General features: G+C 57.9%; 1 protein-coding gene across 1 annotated transcript in view; it reads right to left on the reverse strand.

The window, feature by feature from the left end:
- Nucleotides 1–25421, reverse strand: part of RET (ret proto-oncogene) — a 61019-nt gene that overhangs the window by 12643 nt on the left and 22955 nt on the right. The window contains 11 exon segments of the mRNA XM_079900231.1: nt 795–942; nt 3588–3844; nt 5485–5607; nt 6183–6293; nt 7944–8069; nt 8798–9056; nt 11124–11323; nt 12713–12908; nt 14254–14495; nt 16740–17027; nt 19017–19280. Of these exon segments, the coding sequence (XP_079756357.1) occupies nt 795–942; nt 3588–3844; nt 5485–5607; nt 6183–6293; nt 7944–8069; nt 8798–9056; nt 11124–11323; nt 12713–12908; nt 14254–14495; nt 16740–17027; nt 19017–19280 (2214 nt within the window).

Here is a 25421-nt window from a genome sequence, read left to right on the forward strand (position 1 = left end):
GACTTGTCTGGAGATGAGAAGACAGCTGGGAGATGGGGCACTGGGACTCTCTGGACCACATGTAGGTGACCCAGGGCCAGTCTCACTGTGCCCCTTAGGGCCTGGGATCTCATGGGCAAGGGGCGACCCCAGTCTGAGGGCCTGGGCAAGTATCCAGAAGCACTCTGCACTGCACGGCCCCCCGACTGCTGAACCCACGTGTGCAGCAGTCGACTGTGTCCACTGCACGGCCGCTGGGCCCTCAGTCGGTCCACCTGGGCCAGAGCCTGGCTGTGCCCAGTCTCTGCTGAGAAACTCCAGTGAGGATGCCTAGCTTGCGGCAAGCCTGGGGCGGGGCAGACCCGCTGAGGACCAGTGGGGATTGGGCAAGGCAGGGCCCTAGGGGGCAGGGACTGGTCCTTACAGGTGGTCTCTTCACCAGGACTCTGGTGGATGCTTGGCTGAGAGAAATGAATGCAGCAGACTGGGTTGGGGAGAGCTGTCAGTCCAAAACCCAAAGGGCTTTTAATTTAAACTCGGATCTTTACCCAACACTGGTACAGAAGTAGCACCACTCCAGAACCTTCCAAGGGAGGAACATCCTCACCCTGCTTCTCCAGGGACCACGCCAGCCCACATCATCCATGGTGGGGATCCCCAGACTGCAGCCACTCAGGAAGAGCAACGGGGGGGCCTCTTCAGGAGGCAGCAGGCCAGCTGCCAGAACCCTGGCTGTCGCATGGCTTCACCCATCCGTTGGGGCGCCCGCAGGTGTGCGTGGCAGAACCATCATTGTGTACTGCCTGGACAGATACCTTTCAGCATCTTTACAGCCACAGTCGTGTACCCTGCTTTGCCTTTCAGCCGGAAGGCCGTTGCCTTGACCACTTTTCCAAATTCTCCTTCTCCCAGAGTTTTTCCAAGAACCAAGTTCTTCCGAGGGAATTCCCACTTTGGATCCTCCTAGGTTGGGTGTGAAGGAAGGGAGACAAGAAGAGAGGGAAGAAAGATGGTGAGAAAAGAAAGAAGGCAAGACCTGGTGGACAGCTCCAGTGTGCAGACAACTGACCGTCACCTGAACCAGCCCGTGACAGTCACCATGTACAAGGGCAGGACCCCACAGTCAGGCCCTGAGGTGCCGTGACATGATGTGTCTCCCGCACGGGAAGGCAGGTGTTGCCACAAACCAGCCTGGACTCCGTCATGTCCGTACCCTTGCTGGCCCCTGTCTACTGAAGATGCCCTGTGCCACCCAGGCCCATGTCCTTGTCTGTCCAATGAGGGATTCGGGGCTTACTCAGCACCCACAGGTGCTCACAGGGGAGCATGGCCTCTGCCCTGGGAGTCAGGCCCAAGCTGCTCAGCACCGTCTCCGCTTTGGACACCAGGCCACAAGGCACTGACTGGCCAGCAGCCCAGATCTTCAGGTGCCCTTTCCAGAGACCGCCCCCCCCAGGACTCCCAAGAGAACCGAACTGGCACCAGTGGCCCAAGTTGCCTATCAGCCAGCCCAGGACCCCTGGCTACTGGTGGGAGTGTCAAGGACACCTTCCCTGTGTGGCAGCCCCTGGAAAGGTGCCACTATGTTCCTCGGGAACCTCCACCCCAACGCGTGGAAGAGCCTGCTCCTCCCATAGGCCCAGTCATTACCCTGAACCTGCACCCCCCCGCCTTCCCACCGAAGTCCCATCCACATGCCATGCCCACTCAAGACCGCACCAGGGCAGCTTCCCAGACCCCCAGCCTGGCTCATGTACTTGAATTCTGGGGATGCTGAATCCAGTCTGGAACCTGCCCTCCTGTGCCAGCACTGGGCATCCTTTACCCCCAAGCCTTGCTGCAATTGGGTGGTGAGTGGGTGTGGCTTCAGGTGCTGTTTACACCGTGCCCTGCCAGGCTCGCCTAACACACGGAGATGACACCACTGGGGATGCAATGCCCCCCAGTGAACAGAGCCTTGTGTTCTGACATCTGGGAGCAAGGCAGTCTCCTCTCAGCACCATGGCCAGGGGCGCCTTCCAGCCAGTTCCCGGGCGTCCTGGTATCTCGGGTTCCCCAAGAACCCATAGTCAGGGTCAGTGCTGACAACACGGTCACCACCGCCCTGGCGTCCACACTGCACTGGATAACAGTTTACTGCTCACAGAGACTGCGCTAAGGTGGATATCACTGATTTGATCCTCTTAAAAATGTCAAAAACCATTCCCCACTTTACATGAGACAAAACAAAGGCCAAAAGATTGCGTAGCACATCGAAGACCTCGGAGCTGGTCAGCGGGGGCCCCGGACCTTGGGCCCGGCTCTGAGTTGCTCTGGGCTCTGGGCTGGAGGCAACACGGGCCGAGGGTGGTTTTTGCGGAGGAGTTCCCCCTGCGCATGCACCTACCAGCACCACTCTCACTGTGCGTCTCAGCCCCAAACTGCCAGGGCATTTAAAGGAATCAAATGGCTCGTCCCACACGCCTGCTGTGGAGGCTGAGATGCCGCTGGGGCTGGAGAACCCCACCTGCGGAGCGATGGGAACTAGGGAAGTCAGGAGGGAGGCCTCTGTGGCCACCACGTCGGGGAATAGCCCTCACGGCCCAGACCCTCACCGAGGGGCCAGCACCCCTTGGGTGGCACCTCCTATGAATCCTGGCTACCTCCTACCCTGGGCTGCGGACGGTGGCCCCCGGGTGCCGAGCTTCCTGCACACAGCGCAACGCTCCCTACCCAGCCTCGTGGGGGGAACTTCTGTTCCCACGCACCCTCGGCTCTGGCCACCTCCCTCAGCCCCTCCCAGCACCCGGCTGCCAGCAACTTGGGCGCTCCCAGCAAGCACGCTGAAGGGCATGGCAGGCAGAGGAGTGGCCTGGCCAGGTCGGGGTGGTGTCTGATGCGCACACGCTGACCGCAGGCCCAGGCCCTGCCATGCAGGAGGGGCTCGGGAAGCCTGCTGGCTCTGGGTGGCACTCTTCATCGACCGGCCAGCCACAGGCCCTGGCCAGGCTCCCCCGCAGGTGCCCTAGAGGCCCCTCAGTGCCCCCTCCCTCGGGGCCAGAGACAGACTCCCCTCTCTGCTGCTGCCACCCTGACCAAGCCCCCGCCTGCCAGCCTCTCTTGCCTGGATGGAGACAGTGCCTCATCACGGGGCTCCCACCCCACAGACTCCCAACAGAGCGGCCTGCGGAAATGAAGGCAGAGCATGGGCCCCACCCCCAGGGGTCCCACCCTCTGAGAATAAAATCCACGGTCCTCCTCAGCGCCTCCCCCAAGCCTTCCTCCTCCCAGCGCTTGGGGCATCTGCAGGATAGCTCCCGGTCAGGTTCAGCACGGCCCACCCTCCCCGTATCCTAACGGCCCAGATCTCGTCCATATAAATCAGCACCCATCATTCTCCACCCTGCTCCACGCTCTCCGCCGCTCCCTGGAAGGCCGCTCAGCGAAGACAGGGGGCTGTTGGAATGCTCAGGGTGTCCTCCCGGTGGGTGAGAACGCATTAGCCCCAGGTGACCCGTCCCCTCCTCCCCTCCCAGCTGCCCGAGACCAGAGGCCCGGCGCCACCTGCAGGCCCCCTCCCCCCGGGGGCGGCTGCCTCCCCAGCCCCGAGGCCACACGGGGAACCTCACCGGGATCTTGAAGGTGTCCACAGAGACCTGGTTCTCCACGGAGTCCAGCGAGGGCCGGCGGGCACTGGATGAGGAGTAGCTGACCGGAAAGGCCTGGGCAGGCCGGCGGAAGGTCATCTCAGCTGAGGCGATGGGCGGCTTGTGGGCGTTCTTGTGGTAGCGGTGGATGCAGAAGGTGGACAGCAGCACGGACACGATGAAGGAGAAGAGCACGGCTGCCGCGATCACTGTGCGGCAAAGCTCGTCACACAGAGGGTCTGCGGGCAGCGGGGGTGGGCCGTGAGAGATGACACCCCGGGAGGGGGACCCCGAATACCCTCAGGAGCTGGTACAGAGCAGCTCTCCAGCCCGCCACGCCCAGGATAGCCGGGAAGTGTCTGCTGTGACCAGCTTTGAGCATCCTGGAGAGCCCTGCTGGTGTGAAGGTCTGAGAGTAATTGCCAGCCCTCCAACACAAGCGGCCCACAGGAGGAACTGGTCTGTACGTTTTTGCTGTTGGAGACTGTTACCACCCTTTTCCAGAAGGAATGAGAGTTTATAAACAGCCTGCCTAAGGTCACACAACGGACGTCATGCACACCTGCACCCACCCACCCTAGAATGCTGCACTGAAGCCAGAGGCCCAGGGGCGCTGGTGGGGAGGTGCAGCTCTTCCCCTGTGTTCCTGATGTCTTTTGTATTTTCTTTATAGTCAGTATAAAGGAAGGAGGAAAGAAAACTGGCCCAGGACCTAAGGCTGTGCAATAACAACCCAAATACCAGAAAAGCATCCCTGGGCTCAGCACATCCGCATGTGCTCAGTGGGGCACCTGCTGTCCCAGAAGCAGCACCTAGAGGCTCTGGCTAGGAGGATGGGGACCCATTTGGCCAATGCCATGGGCCCAGCAAAGGCCCTGCACAGGGACAGTCCGAGCAGACACTGAGTTATCTGGTGAAAGAAATAATTTTCCAGTCCAACCCTTACCACAGACCTTTGGGCCAGGGAGTTCCCTGGTGATTCAGTGGTTAGGGATCTGTGCTTTCACTGCCAAGGGCACGGGTTCTATAATCCCTGGCTGGAAATGGAAGCAACCTAAGTGTCCATTGACAGATGAATGGATAAAGAAGATGTGGCACATATATACCATGAAATATTACTCAGCCATAAAAAGAAACGATATTGAGTTATTTGTAGTGAGGTGGACGGACCTACAGTCTGTCATACAGAGTGAAGTAAGTCAGAAAGAGAAAAGCAAATACCGCATGCTAACACATATATATGGAATCTAAAAAAACAAACAAAAAAAGGTTCTGAAGAACGTAGGGGCAGGAGAGGAATAAAGACACAGACGTAGAGAATGGACTTGAGGACATGGGGAGGGGGAAGGGTAAGCTGGGAAGAAGGGAGAGAGTGGCATGGACATATATATACTACCAAATGTAACATAGATAGCTAGTGGGAAGCAGCCGCATAGCACAGGGAGATCAGCTCGGTGCTTTGTGACCACCTAGAGGGGTGGGATAGGGAGGGTGGGAGGGAGACGCAAGAGGGAGGGGATATGGGGATACATGTATAGCTCATTCACCTTGTTATAAAGCAGAAATTAACACACCATTGTAAAGCAATTGTACTCCAATAAAGATGTTAAAAAAAAAAAAATTCCCTGGCTGGGGAACTAAGATCCTGCAAGCTGCATGGCACGCCAAAAAAACCTCCAAAACCCCACCAAACTTCAGGCCAGAAGGCAGTCTTAGAGGCCCAGACCCAGCTACCAGTCTGCACTGATGGGGGAACCACGACCCTGAGGGAAGGAAAAAGGTCTCCTGGGTTTCTGCGCCTTCCTGCAATTTCCTCCCTCGCTCCTCGGGGCTCAGGGAGGTGTGGGGATCCCTGCCCGCGTGGCCCCAGCCAGCTCACCTTGGCTGTCTTCCGGCTCGCAGAAACACTTCTTCTCCTCCGGGAAGCAGTTGCAGATACCGAAGCCGGCTTTAATCCCCCGGCGCTCCCCAGGCTCGTGCCCACCAATGATGCTGCCGCCCCCTGATGATGGACACAACTCACTCAGCAGCCCACTCAGCCTCGGGGGGACCTGACCAGCCAGACCACCCAGACAGGAGCGTGAGAGGCCCCTCCCCACCTGAGGTCAGCACTCTCAGGCCCAGGGAGCGCGGTGAGCTCAGAAGTCTGTGTCACCCAGGCAGGAGTCTCAGCACGACAGGCCCCCAAACCAGTCCCCTGGCCACAGCGGGCGCGAGGAGGAACCCACAGGCTGCCCAGGGCCCTTGCTGAGGTCCACACATGGTTACTTTTCAGAAGCAGAGCACGGGCAGCAGGGGCAGCCTGGAGCCAGTGGAATGGGGGACAGGGCGCTGCACCCCCGTGAGTTGGCCAGGACAACACTGGAGAGGGTGGGTCAGGCCAGCAGGCGCTAGTCTTGGGGGAGGAGAGCCCTTTGTTCAAATGAAATGTTAGAAAAAGGCTCAGCACATGCAACCCAGGAAGTCGGCTGGCCTGGCTGAAGTGCAGGTGGGAGTCCGAGCCCCTTCAGCTTGCTACCTACACCCCCTTCCCAGGCCCTGCCCTTGCTCAGGTACACGCGCAGGCTCGGTGCTTACGGAGGCAGTCCTGGGGGCAGATGTTGGCGTCTCTGCTTTCCACAGCGTCACAGTGGCCGTCGGGGCAGGTCTTGATGCTGGGGGAGCAGGTGGAGAAGTTCCTGGTGATCCCTATGGCACACAGCAGGCAGTTACTACCACGAGGGAGCACCCGTCCTGGTCAGACTGCCAGAGCCGGGAGGGCCGCGCCCCAGGGCCTCCCGGGCCAAGCCTGCACCGCCCCCCGCAAGGAGAAGCAAACCGAGGCCTGAGCCGAGAAAAAACACACGTGGAGCCCATCCCTGGGGAGAGCTTGGGGGTCCGGGGTGTACAGGGAAGCCCAGGCAGTGAGGGCTGGGCAGTCCCAGGGCTGTGCCCGGGCTCACATCAAGGAGGCCAGAAGAGACCAGACAAGGCTGGGACCCTCTCAAGGTGGTACCATGAGCGGGACCCTCACACCGGTGGGCGAGGCTTGGAGCCAGCAGTGGGCTAAGCCCAAGGATGTGCAGGCCCCTCCTGCTTGAGGCCACGCTCCCTGGGCTGGGATCTCCCAGGTAGGGCTGCTCTGAAGATTGTTTTGGATATTTTGAATTTTTTTTAAAGTTTGTGTTTTTATGAATTAAAGCCAACTATGAATGATGTGCACAGTGTAACCTACCTTATACTCATCCACCTTTTGGATCTTTGAAAAGGGTCTGTGAACTATGTGTCTAAAAGCAGTGGGTGAGGGCTTCCCTGGTGGCGCAGTGGTTAAGAATCCGCCTGCCAGTGCAGGGGACACGGGTTCGAGCCCTGGTCCGGGAAGATCCCACATGCCGCAGAACTAAGCCTGTGTGCCGTAACTACTGAGCCTGCACTCTAGAGCCCACGAGCCACAACTACTGATTCTTGTGCGCCTAGAGCCTGTGCTCTGCAACAAAAGAAGCCACCGCAGTGAGAAGCCCGCGCACCACAATGAAGAGTAGCCCCTGCTCGCCACAACTAGAGAAAAGCCCGTGTACAGCAACGAAGACCCAATGCAGCCAAAAATAAATAAATAAAATAAAATAAATTTATAAGAAATAAAAAAAAAATAAAAGCAGAGGGGGAATGGGGGAAGGTTGGGGGAGGGATAGTTAGGGAGTTTGGGATTGACATGTACACTCTGCTATATTTTAAATGGATAACCAACAAGGACCTACTGTAGAGCACAGGGAACTCTGCTCAATATTACATACAACCTAATCGGGAAAAGAATTTGGAAAAGAATAGATACGTGTATGTGTATAACTGACTCACTATGCTGTGCACCTGAAACTAACACAACGTTGTTAATCAACTACGCTCCAATATAAGATAAAAGTTTAAAAAAAATAAAAGCATTGGGTGAATACGTTCACAACTGCACATGTAATTTATGTGTATATGGGTGGAGAAATGGAGACACAGATGCCAATTCACATCTAGTTTAGGGACAAATACATGTACAGAAATTTAGAATAAAATAAAAAGAAAACACGCACATCCCAACTTTGGCCCAGACCCTCCCAAGCCCAGAGCGAGTCCAGCCTCAGGCACCTGTGATCCCACGGTGATAAACAGTCCCAGTGTCCTCATGCCACCCTGCACTAATGTCCACCCTCTCCTGGCATCAGGAGTCCCAGCAGGGGACAAGGCGCTGGGGAAGAGACTCAGTGTGGACGGGGGTGGGGGGCATCGCAGAGGCTGGCAGGGCCCACACAGACGCCCTCTCCACTCAGCTGTCATCACCCTCCCGAACACCCGGCTCTGCACGGGGCCTACCTTTGCCGTCTCCCTGTCTCCACTCGCACCTGCCCGTCAGAGAGCCCAGGCCGCCGCATTCCTCACACTCGGGCCGCCTCTTGCTGACCGCGCAGGACAGGGGGCAGCCTGGCTCCTCTGCCACATCTGGGGGTGGCAGAAAGCAAATCACAGGGGGCCAGCCTGGGCCCTGTGTCCAGCCGCCAGCACCCACGGGCGAGGGCAGCAGTGGCTTAGCTGTCCCCACGGGTTGAGCCCAGAGGGGAGGTAGTAACTAAGCACCGGGGCACAGGGCAGTGAGGGGGCTGCTGAGGAAGGGGTGGTACCACAGTCACAAAGCGGGGACAGCTACTGGGCTGAGATAAGTATGGAGGGAGGGTGTGAGGTGGCCAGACTCGGCCAGTGACACACAGGACACCCAGTTAAACCTGACCTTCAGGTAACGGTGAACACCTGCTTTGTGTAAATACGTCCCTAATATCACGGTGACACGCTTGGAAGTTTGTCTTCTAAGAGACACTGCAAAAGTTGCACGAGACGTACTTACACCAGAAAAATTGCTTGTTGTTTACCTGAAATTCACGTTTAACCAGGGTCCTCTATTGTATCTGGCAGCCCTAAAGCAAGTGCATAGGTAGGACGCATCGACAGAGGTGGTGGGCAGCAGTGACCGTCCACAATGCTGTCACTCTGGGCTAAACCGTTCCACACTTTCCCCCTGTCATCCTTCCAGCTTGGCTGTGCAGCGCGCACCGTGTTCTCATCTTACAGGGAAGAAGGCTCAGGCTCAGGGAAGCCACCAGTTAGTGAGGGGGAGTGGGACCGGGGCCCTTCTGTGGGAGAAGCCTGACCCTCCCCGCAGCCCTGGCACTCACATGTCCCCTCCAGTGTGACGAGCACTGGGGCCTGGGCTTGCCGGCGGGTTGGCCGTTCGACGGCCACTACCGTGTACTGGAGTTGGGCACACTCGGGCCGCTGCAGGGCCTCCGTGTCGTTCACGAACAGGGTCCCCGTGGTGTCCTCGGCCGAGGTGACCACCCCCAGGGCGCTGCAGTTGGCGCTGGAGAGCTGCAGCTTGTACTGCACGTGGATGCCACTGAACTCCTGGCAGTTTTCCACACAGACTTTCCCAATCTAGGCATGGGACACAGGGAATCCTTAGCTGGGTGGCTGGACCACCTGTGAGGGTGGCTGGAGGGGCTCCCTGGCAGCCTGAGTCCCAGGACAGTTTCCTACTCAGCCCAGGACGGTAGCTCCCCATCCCCCCATCTCGCACGCCCCCGGAACCTGCAGACCATCCGCCTGCCTGGTCCTGCCCTGCCCAGACCATGGGACCGCCACCCATACCTGCCCCTCAGAGCCAGAGGTGAAGGAACACGGGGCACTGGGGTTGGTTTTGGGGGCTGGCCCTCCAGGGAGGTGCTGCTGGCCTGCCCAGCTCATCCCTCACTTGCTCACTCATTCAGGCCCAAAGGCAGCCTGTATGCCTCCTACACACCTCCCTCTCTTCTGGCCAGGCCAATTTTGCTCTGGGAGCAAAGCAAAGTTCCCACCTGGGGTGGTCCACGCGCGAGCCAGGTCACTCGCCTGGTTAGTCAGAACACGGCACCCGGGCCACGATTCATGCAGCATGGTTGTCTGTCCCACATGGGACCCAGGGGGCCTTCCTGGGACTTGGAGAGAAGGGATGCTTCTCCCAGGGATGCTATGCTGGCAGCTGTGGCCTGGGGCCTGGAGCTGGTCAGTTGAACTCTCCTATTTACCCCCTCAGCCACTTGAGTTACCGTAAGGGTTGCGGGTGGCTTGAGATCAGAAGCTCTGACTAGTCAAGGCTGAGGGCTGGGGGCCTGGTGGGGGGAGCGGGGATAGGGCCCTGCCTGCAGCCACACACCATGCCCTTGCTCAGCCCGACTCAGGCCCAGGGCAGAGCCAGGCTCCTCCAAGCCCACGCTCGACGCCACAGTAAAACCACCTGCTGGACTCCAAGCACTTCCCTGTACAAACGGGGCTCACTTCCACTCTCTCCAGTGACCCTCAAAATTGCCCAAGGTCATCATCCTCAATTTACAATCATAAAAACTGGGGAGCCGGTGAGAGACCACAGTGCGTCTGAGGCTGCACTGGGACTCGGGTCCCTGTGCCCTCCTGAGTCTGCTGGAGCACAGGTGACCCACCTCCAGCAATGCCTGCTCCAGCTCAGACCCCCAGACACCCCTCAGGCCCCTCTGCTTTGTCACCTCCCACCACCCTTGACCCCTGCCTCCAGGAAAGGCCCGAGGTTGGGTGGCAGGTTGGGGAGCCTGGATGTGTCCAAGGGTGGGGTTCTTCGTTTGCTGGCCCCGGGTGGCTGCCAGGAGGTAAGGGAACCAAACACAGAAACTGCCAACACCACTGGAAAATAGGAGGTGGCCCTAAACGGGATGTTCTAAAGAGGATGTGGCCACAGCTGCCCCACTAGGAGAACGCAGTACGTTAAGTCATATGCTTGCTGTAACCACAAGTGAACTTTAAAAAGCGCTTAAGAGACACATTCTCGGAAGAACTGCACCAAAATGTTACACACTGGCTAATATGAGAAAAAGAGATCACCCCTGTCTATCCCTTATCTCCTTTGACGAATACTTATTACTTTTATTTTTTCCATTTCTAATCATTATTTTCCAACGACAAATGCAAAATAAGCTCTAGTAAACAGACTTGCAGAAAAGTGGAAAGTAGAAGCGCTCCCTATCTCTCCCTGCAGAGGGCGCCACCGTTCATTGCTGCCTGCATTTGCACTCTTGCAAACTCCCAGCAATGAGGGCTTCGTTTTGAACCTAGGGAACCACCTGAGACCAGCACTTACGCAAACCACTTTTTCACTTAATTCACCAGGAACGTCTTTCCAAGTCTGCATGCATAGATTTACCTGGCGCTGCTCTTTCATGAGTACAAAATGTTTTAAAGATGCCAAGAAAGGAGAGAGCAAAGAAGACGGGCCCACAAAACCTACGAGCCCTGCTCATGACTCTTCCATGGCCCCAGCCCTCCTGGCCCCGTGCCTGCAGCTCCCTGGGGCCACTCCGTGCACTACTTAGCTCAGGGAGGGGGTGTCACCCACCCCCCAGCCCTGCTTGAAATCTGCTCGACGGAGCACGCCACCCTGGGGGTCTCCTGCCCCTCCACACCCCTCCCCAGGCAGGCAGCAGGCTGGGGTCTCACCTGGGCGAAGCGGCGGGCCCGCCTGCTCGCGGCAAAGGAGTAGGTGCTGGGCAGGCGCAGGCTGACAGGCAGCACAGACACGTTGAAGTGGAGGAGGATGACGCCCTCCCCCGGGCCCTGGAAGTCCGAGTCGTTGACCAGCACTGCCAGCTGCACGGCCCGGCTCTCCGAGATGGGGAGGCTCCGGTTGAGAACCAGCCCTGAGGAGGGTGGGGGAGGGGTGTGTCTGTGTGGATGGCACACGGTGATGATGGGCGGGGGCCCTGCGGGTTGGGACCACTGTCCCAAGCCGCTGCATGCCTCCTCCCCAACGCACTCCCCCCACACACGTGGAAACGGACACCCTCCACCCACACGGACACAGATAGCAGACCTGGCGGGAGGGTAGCACTACTATTTAAAAGTAGTGAGTCGCTGTGCTGAGCTGGGAGCCCAGAAGACCCTTCTCAGCTGGGAGGTAACTGTGTGTGTGTGTGTGTGTGTGTGTGTGTGTGTGTGTGTGTGTGTGTGTGTGTGTGTGTGTGTGTGTGTGTGTGTGTGTGTGTGTGATGTGAGTGTGGGGTAGGCCACACAAGGTAAAGAACCGCCACCACCCAGGCCCTGGGAAGACTGTGCTAGCCCCTGGGAACTCTCAACAGCAGCAGCCCCGTGGACCCTTGGATTCCACAGGCCTCCAGCACCCAGGAGCTTCCACGCTTCTGAGCACCTGCCGTGTGCCAAGGCTAAGGTTTTAGTTTAGTCGAGACAGAAAGGGGGAGGGGAGGCTCTGGTGCACAGGGCACCAGAGTGAGTATACAGGGGCAAGGATGACGTTTTCCCTCACACAGGACAGACGGCTTCAGAGGCCTGGTGGGGGAGGGGAGGATGAGAAACAAATAGGATCAGGCCAGCCAGAAAGGGGTAAAGGCACCAGTGATCCTGGGTTCCCCAGAAGCAGACCCCCAAACAAGGACCCAAGGGCAAGTGCGGTATTTGAAAGGTGATGCTAGAAAACACGGGCAGGAGGGCAGGGGAGGGAGGCAGGGAAGCTTGAGGATGAGTATGCCCCGTCCGGCAGGTGAGCAATGCGGGCACCTGGAGCTCAGCCCTGAGGGTGGGCGCGTTCCAGGAGCCAGACAGGACAATCATCGGGGAACCCTCCGACTCTAGGACACTGAGCTGCTATTGTATGGATACATCAACCCCTTGTGAGTAGAGAGTTGCTGGTGGGGGGAGGGAGCAATAATAACCCCTGGGCACTCGGGCACCTGGGAGGTGGCAAAGCAGGTGCCAGGGGCCAGAGGGAGGTCTCGGTGACGACATACGTGTTGCAGTGAGTCCTGGCGTGGCCAGCACGGGGAGGTGTTGTGGTGTCCTGCCAGGGTCGGCCTCAGGACAGTTCATGGAGAGGACAGCCTGCGAACACCCACCAAGGTGGCCCAGGCAAGCCCAGCAGAGACAAAGGCTGGGAGGAGGAGTGAAAGGGGCGGCTGCCTGGTGCTCAGAGGGCCAGGACAGGCGTCTGTGTGTGCAGGGTGCTGCCCCGTCCAAGGAGAGTGGGCCGCTGGTTCCCCAAGGGGCCCAGCCAGGCCGCATCTGGCCTCTCTTACTGTAGTCATGCACGGTTGCCCGCACAAAGCTGCCGTTGGCCTGGGCCAAGGTCTCGTTGGGCGAGTGCTCTACGCGGAAGGTCTGGAGGGCCCAGGCGTCCCCGGAGAGCAGCGTGCTTGTGTACCGTCTCAGGAGCTCCCCGGATGCTGGTACCACATCTGCATCGAAGACGCGTAGTGTGGCCACAACAGTGCCCTGCAGAGAACAGGGGGTGCCAGTTAGGGCCCTTAAAGCCAGAGACCGTGGGAAGGCACGTGCCCCACGAGTGGACCAGGTGTGTGCAGTCAGAGCTGGCTCTAGGGACAGACTGACCTGGGTTCAAGTTCCCTGGGGCCCCTAGTCAGCCTGCCCTGGTCACCCTTCCTGGGCCACTGCAGCTCACCTGCGCAGCAGGTGTGACAGGCATCTACAGATGCCCCATAAGGATGGATGAGAGCACATGCCCTGGTGCTCTGCTGAAGACCTCATCTAGGTCCCCATAGAGCAGAGCAAGCACTCATACTCTTCCCTGAGGAAACCAGGCCCCACAAGGCTGAGGAGTTAGCTCAGTGCCATAGAGTGACAGACGGCAGACCTGGGATCCAAGCCCAGGTATCCACAAGAATGCTCTCCTCCAAGCATTTTTTTTTTTTTTTTTTGCGGTACGCGGGCCTCTCACTGTTGTGGCCTCTCCCATTGCAGAGCACAGGCTCTGGACGCGCAGGCTCAGCGGCCATGGCTCACGGGCCCAGCCACTCCGCAGCATGTGGGATCTTCCCGGAGCGGGGCACGAACCCATGTCCCTCCCCTGCATCGGCAGGCGGACTCTCAACCACTGCGCCACCAGGGAAGCCCTCCTCCAAGCATCTTAATGCTCTTCTCCAAGTCTCTTCTGTACACCAGGATGGAAAGGGTCACGAGGAAGGTTCTGAGCAAAGTCACAGGGCATCTCTGCTCTCACTGCTAACCAAGCTTCCCAATGTCACCACCAGGGGGTCCTGCCAGGCTCGTGAGACATTCCCCGTGTCATGTGCTTTCCTCTCCCCGGCTTATCCGCCAAACCTGTTCTTGGGGTGCCCAGAGAAGCAGGCAGTGACAACATTCTACGCCCCCACCCTTCCATTGCTCCTGCTGGCCTGCCAGCTGCAGGACAGCCCGAGGCCCAGCAGGTGGCAGTCACGCTCCACCTGCGTGGACCAGAAAAGGGTGGGGCCTGGATGGGGCGCAGGGAGATCCCTGCCGATGTGAGCCCTGGGGCCCCCAGCCCAGGGCGTCAGACACGGACTGGGCACTCAGGGCCCCCGGCCTCCCAAGGCAGTGGTCAGCTGGGTGCCGGTGGGGCTGGCCTCCTCCCTCCTCCTCAGCTGTCCTGGACACCGACAGAAAACCCCGACACACAGACTGATGGACAAATGAAAGACGAATAGCTAGATGGACGGTCAGCCACATGTCTGGATGGCTAGACGAACCGCTGAACAGACCGAGGAATAAATGGCGGATTGAGGAATCCAGACACGGAACAGAGAGACACCAGACAAGCACCAGACAAATGGACAGGCACCTCCTTCCGCTTGAACTCCACCACGGCGCTGGCGGTGTCGACGCCCCCGAGGAAGCTGGGCGCAGAGTCGTCTTCGTCGTACACAGTCACGGGGAAGGGCACCATCACCTCCTCCTCACGCGTGCCGACACGCACCGTGCACGCAGCCACCAGCTCATACTTCTCCCGCTTCTCGCGGTCCAGGGCCCAGCGTGTGCTCACCTCCAGGCTGTCCACAGTGCAGCGGAAGGGCAGACTCTCACCTGCGCACCAAGCAGACCAGGAACCCCAGGCTGACCCCCGGGCTGGGGAAAGGGTGAGCTGCCTTCCTCAGGGGCCCACCGGGAGTGGCGGCACGGGAGGGGGCCCTGTGGATGGAGCTGGGGTGCATGCTGGCCCCGGGCCCTGGCTCCTCCTCGGCTCCACAGTGGGGCATGGCGCTCCAAGCACAGTTTGCAGTGAAGACTGTGCTCTGAGTTTCACTGTGGCTGCAGCCTGCACTGGTGCTAATGGGAAACAGAGGGACCGGGACCAGGATGCCTGCATCAGGACCTCAGCCTGATCACCTAGGAGGGCTGGGCACACCCCTTCACACACCTTGCCTCTGCTGTGGGGAGGGCTGGCACCAGCTCAGCCCAGAGATTCAGCTCCCAGCATTTGCTGGTTTCTGAAAAAAAAAGATTTAGGAATTTTTTTTTTTTTTTTAAATTATGGAAGTGGTATGTGCCTGTTTTAGAGAATGTGAGAAATAAAGCTATTCCACCACTTGGAAACAAACATGGTGGACATCTGGTGTGATTTTATATTAACACACAAGTATTTCTGACTGCCTGGTTTGAATCCCTGTCCTATACACCTTCTGGCTGTGTGGCCCAAGGCTGGTGGTTCTGTCTCTCTGTGCCTCAGTTTCCTCACCAGAAGAGGAGATGAAGACAAAAGTGTCTGTTCCCTGCCAGACACTGCTGTACGTTCAGTGACTCACGTGTCTTCCTACAACCCGGTGAGGGAGGACCGGTAACAACAATACACTCTTCAAGCCAAGTCTGTCCTGGAATTCATCCTCCAGAAATGACCCAGAAAAGGGGAAAGGCTGAAGGCTTGAAGGGCAACACTGACCACCCCACAGCCAAGCACGGGAGGGCTGTCAACTCCACTCAGTGGGAAATCACATCAGAGCCACACATTACATGTGAATTACACATGTGGGAAATGCTTATCATGCAAACATGTCCCTCTATTGTTCACGGTTACAAAAAACCCTTTTTTTTAGCGAAAAAGGCAGCTCGCTAAATCATACACTTGGCCGGCAATTCTGCACAAAGACATCTATCCCTGCTGCAGGATAAATGAAAAGATGCTGGGACAATGTGAGTGACTACTTTCCTTACGCTACTGAGATTTTCTTCAACATTATTACCGTGTGTATGCCATCAACCTGGTGTGAATCCAGGTTCTACTTACTAGTAAGTCCAGCTTGTAAGTGTCCCCTTTGAGTCCCAGTTCCTCGCCTTTAAATGGTTTAATGGCACCTCAGCTGCCTTCTCTCATCTTCACTGGGATCCAGTTCCCTTCCCCTCCCCACATCCGTGCTCTTGGCCTCCCCAGGGCCATCTTGTGGCAGGACCATCTTGTGTCAAGGTCCACTGCCCTTGCGGCTGCTCAGGCGGAATCCTGGAACCATGCTTGGTCCCTTCTTTCTTTCGACACCCCACGTCCAACTCACCAGGATATCCTGCAGGATCCTTCTTCCAAACAAGCCCACAACGCGCCTGCTTCTTGTTGCCCAAAGGTTTCCACCCTCACCCCAGACCTCATCCTCTCACTCAAGGATTTCTCCTGCCTCCTAATTTGTTTCTCTGCTTGCCCCTAAACCACCCACCCCCAATCATTTCTAGCACAGCAGCTAGACTAAGCTCTTAACGGTAAGGTATGTCCTGTCAATGACGCCCCCTCCCAAACACCTTCCATGGCTCCCCAGTCCCTCGGCAGGAAGCCCTGCCCCCCACTTGGAACTGCTCTGCCCTCAGCAGCCTCCGCCCTGCCCTGCGGTTCCCTGCACTCCAGCTACACGGGGCTCCCACCTTGGTGCTCTTGAAGGGGCTCGCCCCGCTTGCCTCGCACCCCTCCCCTTTGCTCCAGGGTCCCCTTTTCCCAGCCATCTGATTTGAGACAGTGGTCTTCACCACCCCACACCCTCTCAGCTTTACGTCCCACCTAGTCCCTTCAGAGGCCACCCGATTTCCTTAGCACGTGTGTGTGGTCTCCATCTCCCACGGGATGGAAGCTCCAGGCAGGTGGGATTTTGGCCTGATGCGTTCGCTCTCTCATCCTTGGTCCCCAGAACAGTGCCTGGCCCATGGCAGGCTTACATGAGATACTCGTGGACTTCTGAATGAACGGATGATGGGGTGGTGCAGAGCTAACTCGACGGCTTGTGCAGAGGGACCGCAGCGCCGTGCCTAGCGCTCAGCAGGCACCGAGGAAGGCTCCACGTGGCGGGCACTCACCTCCCAGAAGCCTGTAGGCCGCGCTGACGTTGGGGCAGAGGAACTGCACAGGCAGCAGGCGGAATTGGTGGAAGGTGCCGGGAGGCCTGTTCTCCCGAATGCGGAAGGACAGGCCCATCTCGGGAAAGCAGAGGTCCCGGGGTTTGAGGGCACCGCAAGCCGGGAAGGAGGCGTTGATGATGGAGAAGTACACTCGGGCACAGCCCGGCCACTGGCACTCGCCCTCACGAAGGGACGCGGGCGATAGGAAGACCTGGAGGTAGACGGTGAGCAGCGGGAAGCCACCGTCTGCAGAGAGAGAAGTCGTCAGGCCCGCCGGGGTGTCAGCCACACCTGCCCAGCGGTGGGGAACGGAACAGGGAGGGGAGGGGGCAGGAGCTCGGGGGGCAAAGCCCAGTCCTCACCGGGGTCCACAGGGCTCCTCTGGGCTCTCTGGCCCGGCCGCCACCTCCTCAGGGTGCCTCACCGGCCCACCTCCCTTGTTTTTTAGGTCTCAGCTCAAATACCCTTCCTCAGGGAGGTGCCCTGAGCCCCGGGTCTAACACCAAGTGGAGAGCTTCCCCAGGGAGCGCTCTTGCCCCGCCCCTTTCCCCAAGGCAGTTCTTTTTTTTTTTTTAGAAACACTTTCATTTATTCTATTCTATTTTCCTATCTTTGGCTACTCCGCTTGTGGGATCTTAAGTTCCCCGACCAGGGATTGGACCCGGGCCCTCGGGAGTGAAAGCACAGAGAGCCCTAAGCACTGGACTGCCAGGGAATCCACGTCCCCACTCCCGCCCCCAGGCAGTTTCACTGTCTTCGGAGACACAGACTTCCCCAGCACCGGGGAGGGGATTGCTGGCAAGTTCCAGCATGGAGGCACCACAGCAGCTCCCCCTCCAACTGGTCTGGATCTCAGCTTGGGTCGGGGGCTCTTCCAGGGCCCTCTATCTCAGCCCTGGGGAAGCGGCTGCCCCTCACATCTGCTCCTCCTGTATTCATTCGTTCTCTGTGCTTCTTACTAGCCTGTCCTCCATTGCTCCAATCTCCTGCTGTGGTTAATAATTCTCTATACAAACTTTCCCTGTTCAAATTACTGATTTCTCCCCTGACTGGACCCGACAGGTACCCGAGGTCACTCTCCAGTCACGAACAGAACAGGCCTCCTACGAAACTCAGACCCTCAGCAGATTCCACTCTGGCCTCCACCCCAGTGGCCCTGGTTCTTCAAGTTCCCCACTGGGGGCTAGAGATGCAGACGGCGGCAACTAAGTGTGTGCGGAACCAAGACCTACGTCAGGTGCTACGTCCGCCAGGAGCCGCCTGGGGTGCCCTGACGGGGGGCATCTTTACTTGCGGACCCTGGCTTCACTTGGCAGATGGGTGCGGTCATTCTGCCCCTGCCGGGCGGTGCCGCCCACTCCGTGTTCCCAGGCATGCCGGCTGTCTCAGCACACACGGGGGCTCAGGGCTGGCGTGAGGGTCCAGGGAGGCCATGTCTACGGTGGAGGGGCTCAGAGGGGGGCACTACTGGGTGTGTGATCACCATTTAGTGCCACGAGGCACAACTCTGCTCCACGACCCCTGCTCCCCGCAAGTCCCAGGGTCCCACGTGGCCTACGCTCCAGCTGGGACCTCTGCTCTGAGGAGTTGGCCAGGCCTTCCTCCCTGCTCCACTTCCATCTCTGGCTCCAGGCCCAAGTCCCTGGCAAGTGGCGCAGTGGTTAAGACTCTGTGCTCCCAAAGCAGGGGGCCCGGGTTCGCTCCCCGGTCAGGGAACTAGATCCCACATGCATGCTGCAACTACGAGTTCGCATCCCACAACTAAGGAGCCCACCTGCTACAACTAAGGAGCCGGTAAGCCGCAACTAAGGAGAACTGCGAGCCACACTTTCCATGGGAACTGCTGCTTCTCCAGCAAGTTGCAGACCACTTGCTAAAGCAAGATCTTGGGATTTTTCTCCTCTTAGCTCCTCTCTCACAACCCCAAATCCTTGTTAACCCAACTGGAAAAGGCATCTGGATCCTGCATGGACAGAGCACCCAAATCCTTCACATGGGTTCTCCAAAATCCAAACAGCCTCAGAAAGCCTAAGGGTCATCAGTGGTCCCCAAGCTCACCCTGGCTCTCTCACTGTCTGCGCACAGAGGCAGGCCAGCCTCATCTCACTCTCTCCGCTCTCACACAGCAGGAGCCATAGGGGAAGCCACCCTCGGTGTGCTGTGTGCTGTGTGAGGCTAAGGCGAGGGCGGGGGTGGGGGCGGTGAGGTGCGTAGGGGTCAGGGCTGCTCCCTTACTGCGGATGCTGAGCTTCTCCCAGGAGCTGTGGTCCAGGCTCCGGTTAAGGTAGAGAAGCCCCGTGTCCTCCTGGATACGGACCCAGTCGTTCTCGTGCAGCCGTGTGCGGTAGGCGCCGTAGAGGTGCTGGCCCAGGCGGAAGCTGGGCACCTCCTCGGGGACGTCCTGCAGGGCGTGGACGTAGAGCAGGGGCATGCCGGCCGGCTGGTCCACGTACAGCCTCTCCCAGTAAGCATCCCTTGAGAAGTAGAGTCCCAGTGGGGCTGCAGGAAGCAGGGAAGCACATGAGGGAGGGAGGGAGGGAGGGAGGGGTGATGACAGTGATGACAGAGCCCAGAGCAGGCCTCCTAGGCAGACCAGTATTCCCCAGCGGCTTTATTTCACAGTATTTTAAATTGGAATATAGTTGCTTTACAATGTTGCATTAGTTGCTGCTGTACAGCAAAGTGAATCAGCTATATGTATACATATATCCCCTCCTGTTTGAATTTCCTTCCCATTTAGGTCACCACAGAGCACTGAGTAGAGTTCCCTGAGCTATAGAATAGGTTCTCATTAGTTACCTATTTTATACATAGTATGCAAAGTGTATATATGTCAATCCCAATCTCCCAATTCATCCCATCATCCCCCATTTTACATTTTAATAATAGATTCTTTGTGGACCAGAAAAGAAAACTTCACTAATTTAAAATTCTGATCTTAGTAGGTCTTTCTCATCTGCAGTCCTAAGTACATCAACACACAATTATCTATATAGCTAAACACTAGCTGAGGGACCTCCCTGGTGGTGCAGTGGTTAAGACTCTGTGCTCCCAAAGCAGGGGGCCCGTGTTTGCTCCCTGGTCAGGGAACTAGATTCCACATGCATGCTGCAACTAAGAATTCGCATCCCACAACTAAGGAGCCCGCCTGCTGCAACTAAGAAGCTGGTGAGCCGCAACTAAGGAGAACTGCGAGCCACAAATAAGGAGCCCGGAAGCTGCAACTAAGACCCAGTGCAACTAAATAACTAACGAACTAACTAACTAAATAAATGTTAAATAAAAAACACTAGCTGAAAGGACACCGCTTTAAAACAGAAAAAGGAGGAAGTGAGGCAGCTTAAAACCGTTGCAAAATCGCTCTCAATTACCCAAGTTTGATAAGCAGGTGAACCACTCAGCGGGGAGTTCACCCAGGCTTCTGAACAAATCACCTGGAGCCAGAGTTTTCAAGGGTACAAGATGCTGCCAGACAAGCAGGGCAGGCAGGAGTCACCAAAGACGAACAGAGCACTAATAAATCTTTAGCTAAAGTCAATCACACTCCTACCATATGACCCAGAAATTCCACTCCATTTATCCAAGAGAAATGAAAACATATGTCCATCAAATGACTTATTCACAAATGCTGGGGTTATTCACAGAGCCAAGAACTGGAAAGAGTCCAGATGTGCTCCAGCGGGTGAAGAGATAAGCAAACGGTGGTCCATCAGGGCCACTGACACACATGACAGCCTGGACGGATCTCACAGACATCCTGCCAAGTAGAAGGAGCAGCATGAAAGAATCACACGTCATGGCTCCAGACTGATTTTAAGCGACAGAAATCAGACTGGCTACCTGCTGGTGGCGGGGGACGCAACAGACCAGGAAGGGCAGGAGGCATGTTCTGGGGAACATAAAGGCTTTGTATCCCGATATGGGCGTGGCTCACACAGGCACATCCACTGGTTAACAGTGTACAGCCAAGATTTATGCACTTCAACCTATGTAGATTCTGCCGAAACTGATCGCCAAGGGACTGGGGGTTGAGCTGTAAATGCCACGAGGAAGGCGGATGCTGACCGTGACTGCGCTGGGTGAGCCCACGGGAGCCCTCATCCTACTAACTCTGTTGACTTTGTGTATGTTCAGCATTTTTCATCACAAGAAGTTTTATAAAATAGTAAGCATTTTTTAAAAGGTGGATAAATGGGCAAGCAATGGTTAAAAAACCTGCAAGTGCTTAAAAACCTACTCTACGAAGCACAAAAAAGTACCAACGCACAAAGCAAACATGAGAAACACTGTACTTTTGTGTAACCGGTTTCTCCTTTCCATCGGTTTGTTTCCACCTACAGCCCGCTTCCCTTGCAGCCATGGGGGTGAGTGGCCGGTCCACTCCACACGAGCAGAGGAACCCTGGGTCTGCCTGGGCCCTTGAGGACTCCCTTGGGTGTGGGAAACAACCAAGTGCCAGGTGAAGTCGGGTGAAGAGAACAGGCGAGACCTTTTGGATCCCAAAGTGGTACAACAGTAAGAAAACTAGAAGGCTGCTTGCACTGAGGGAGGTTTCCCAAGGATGACCTCGAAGGCAGCCAGGCTGGGAATGCCAACTTGGAGGGAAGTGTGCATTCAGTCCTGCCAGCCCAGTGCCCATTGTGGGTACTGCCCTGCCAGACAGGCCTGGACCACAGAGCAAGGGTGAGAGGGAGAGAGCAGGAGAGAAACAGAGGGAGAGAGAGGGAAGGAGTGGAAAGAGAAAGGGGATCAGGTGAAAGGGGGAGAGGAAGGGGGGGAAAGAGCGATGCTCTGGCTAGAGCCAAAGGCCTGGCCCTGCACACCCCACACTAAAGACAGAGGTGGAGGGAAGGGGGCTGCCCGCCTGGTGCTGACCTACTAGACCTTCAGAAATCTGCTCCCTAGGAGTGCTGTCCCTGGAGTGGGACCCAGAGTTCCTGGGCCTCTGCAGGTGCGGTACAGGGAAGGGCAGGCTAGGACCTCCAGGAACCAGCCCCGTGCCCTGAGAGAGGCTCTGTGCTGTGGCCTTCCTGCCCTGCAGCCTCTTGGGGGAGGATCCACCCCAGAGCATCACACTGCCTGCCATCCAAGGCGGAGGCCGCTCGAGGAGCCGCAGAAAGAAGTCATGCTGGGGACTCTGGGGAGGGAGAGCTGAGACACTGCTTCCCCCACCCTGGGGTCTCGTGGGCAGAGACCACCGGCAGGAGCTGCCCACACGTGGCTGAATGCCACCCTCCTGTCCCCACACCCTCCCTACTGGCCCAAGAAGACACAGGCTGTCCCGCAGATGCACTCAGGGCTGACTTCTTTGGGATTTAGTAGCTGATGCCCACAGACAGGCAGGCAGCTCAGAGGGCTGTGTCAGCCCCAAACGGCCACAGGACTGGACTCTTCCCTGCTCCTGTTAAAGGGAAGCCAGCGGCACCGGCTCGGAGCAGACCTTTTGCAAGCTGGGCCGAGTGATGGGCCACGGCTGACAGGTCCTCCCACACAGCTAGGATTCACTCCACAGGCTCGAGCTTCCCAGGAGAAGCTCACAGTTTGGGGTTCCAAAGAGGATCCTACAACACTGCTCATCACTGCTTTTTTTTTCTTTTTTCTTCATTTGAAAATATCTTCTTCCAATTTATGACATATATTGATTTTTTTTTTTTAACATCTTCATCACTGCTCTTGAGACAAAGGCAGGAGTACTTCCTGTGGTGTCTCCTCACCCAACAGGAGAGGAGAGTCACCCAATGGGAGGGGAGGGACAGCTGCAGAGGGGTCCCTGATGGGGCTCGTCCCCCACTAGGAGCGTGCCGGAGCCCCACCGCGCCGCCTGGCAGAGTAACCCCCGGTCTGTGCTCCTCACAGAAATCAGATGGGCTCCCAGCCTACGGCAGCACCCTGCCCGGAGCGGCCTGGCCGAGTCTGGGAAGGCAGGCTCAGAAGGGGGATGAGAACCAGCCACAGCTCTGCTGACACAAGACAAGGGCCCGAATCACGAGCAGCAGCCAGGCTTCCTTTCCCTCCAACCAACGGTCCACGAAGGCTGCGAGTCAGAGGCTCTAAGCGGGAGCTCTGGGGTGGGGGGTGGCCAGGCGGGGGGAAGGACGCTGCTGCTCACTGCCCCGCGGACAGGAGAAGGGTGGGTCTCCCTTCCCTCTACCGCTGCCTTCTCCAGAGGACCTGGCCCGCCGCCTCACAGCGGTGTGGTGTGCAGTGAGCGCAGCCGGCTGGACCGACAGAGTGCAAGGCCAAGCCCCCCCGGCCCTCACACACACACACCGACCCTCCATTTTCTTCGCAATCCCAGATGGGGGTGCCAACGGGACCACTGCTTTGCAAACAGACACTGAGGCGGGAACAAAAGAAAGCTGTCTGCACACTCAAGGGCACACACACAGCCAGCCAGAGAACTGGGATTCGGACGGCAGTCCCTCCAGCAGCACACCCCTCTCCGGCCTGCCCAACCCCACTTCACAGCGGGCCAGGCCCTGCCGCCACCGTGCCCGCTGCCCCGCTGAGCCCTGCGTGGTGACCGCAAGTCAGCAACACCAGCCTGCAAAGAAGGTGGTCCCCGAGGGCTCACCTTCTCTTCAGAAGCTTGCATTCCCGGCAACAAAGAGGATGAGAGACTGTAATTCCCAGTGGTTGACAGGGTGGTGGTGGCCTGGTGGCAGCCCAGGCTCGTGACACCACGCTGGGTGGGAAGGGGCTCAGCCAGGGCCAGGGCCGCTGGCGTCCTCCTCACCCTGGCAGACAGGCGCGCACCGACCGCTAGTGATCTGGGATGCTGCCAGCGGGTCCCGTCTCACAGAGCTGCAGGCAACTCTGCCGGTGGGGAGCCCAGGGTGGATGTTGGTCCACAAGACAGCACACCGCCAAGGGCAGCCTGTGTCTGCCAGCCCGCTAGGCCACCAGCTCTCCGTGGTCTGCCAGACCCCTCCGTGGAGAGGTGAGGTCTGCGTTCCTGGCCCCTGGAGTACCAGCGAGAGTATGCTGTGTGACGACTGAGCCTGTGTCAGGAGAGGAACACAGCTTCTGCCGGCTCATCCTCTGGGGACACACACACGCACACACCCCGTCCCCGGCCCTGGTCAGCTGTGCAAGAACCAGCTGCCCTTGGAGCCACCAGTGGGGGGACCTTACAGATGGGTCTTCTGTGGCGGGGGGGAGAGGCCTGCCCCGCCTGCCAGGTAGGGAGGAACAGATCCAGAACGGGGCTCCTCCTCCGGGGCCCCCTGGGGTGCATGCACTTTCAATGGTCCGGGGTCTGGGAGGTAGGAGGGGCCCGAGCTCCCGGGAGCCCCTACCTCCAAGCTGGTCCAGTCTCCACCATACAGACCACATGTGCAGGAGAGAATGGGCCTTGCCCTCTCTCATCTCACAGAGCCAAGCCCTACGGGATCCGTGTGGGGCTCAGTCTGTTGCTGCCTAAAGGGATTTGTGGGCTGGGCAATGCTTGTGAGCAGAAACAGACTTAAATGCATTTAAAATGCCTCCCAGGTGGTCCCTGCTCAGGGCACGGCTGCCTTAATCTCCTCCTTGTCACAAACACTTTCAGATGGAAAAACACATGGTCCAAGGTGGGGAATGAGGACGTGGGTGCAGGGCTGGCCTCAAGGGGGTACAGCCTGGGGAGACCACAGGGCCCCGTGCTTGGTTTAATGCCCTGCTGTCACTGTCCTGAAACCCTTCAAAATTCTAGAACAAGGGTCCCACATCTTCATTCCACGCTGGGCCCCACAAATGATGTGGCCAATCCCGGTGGGTGAATGAGGAGAGCCTGGGATGGGCCGTTGCAGGTGTCCAGTTTCGTGGGGCTGTGCAGCCTCTGCAGAGTGGTGGCCTCCTCTGGACCTCGCTTTCTTTAACTGTGAACAAGAGAAGGGCAGGCTGGGGAGAGGAGGAGCAGCCTTTGCACAGGTTCATATTGTACAAAGCTCTCACTTCGGATTCACAATCACCGTGCGCAAATCCCTTCACTGCCCCATTTCACAGGTAAGAACACTGAGGCTGGGAGGTGAGAAGCTTTCCCAAGGTCAAACAGCTGGAGATTCTGCATCTCGGGGTTTGGTACAATGGCTAACAAAGTGGTGGTGGAAGTCAGGATCAGGGCAGACACTGGTCCCGCTGAGAAGCCCAGGGCCCTGCCGGTTGACCGCCCCTCCCTGCCGGCATCGTTTTGCCAGGAAGAGCTTCCCGGCCTGTAAGCTCAGACCTGCCTCTGGTGAGAGTCTCCCCTGGAACTTCGGGCAGGTCAACACAGCAGGACTTGCAAAGCCTGTCCCATCCATGCCTTCCATCCCTGAATGTCACCGGGTGACAGAATTCTCCCCCCACACAGTTTCATGTTTCTGCCTGGACAGAACATGAAATCACCTCGAGGTTCTGGTTCCTTAGGCTGCCCCGGCACCACAGCAAGGGGTAAGGAGCTGGTTTTTGCTCACACAGGAGGGGCGGGTCCCGCACTGCTCAGGACACAACTGCCAAAGGCCCAAGTCGCTGCTCACGTTTGGAGAGACCCCAAGAAACTTCACGGCGTGTGTGTGTGTGTGTGTGTGTGTGTGTGTGTGTGCGCCCGGGCATGCAGGAGGTGGCAGAGGTGCATCAGTCCAAGACCCCATCTGCTCCCACCCTGCCCCACCCCTGCAG

Source organism: Stenella coeruleoalba (assembly GCF_951394435.1).
Source record: "Stenella coeruleoalba genome assembly, chromosome: 16".
NCBI classification, from domain to species: Eukaryota; Metazoa; Chordata; class Mammalia; order Artiodactyla; family Delphinidae; genus Stenella; species Stenella coeruleoalba.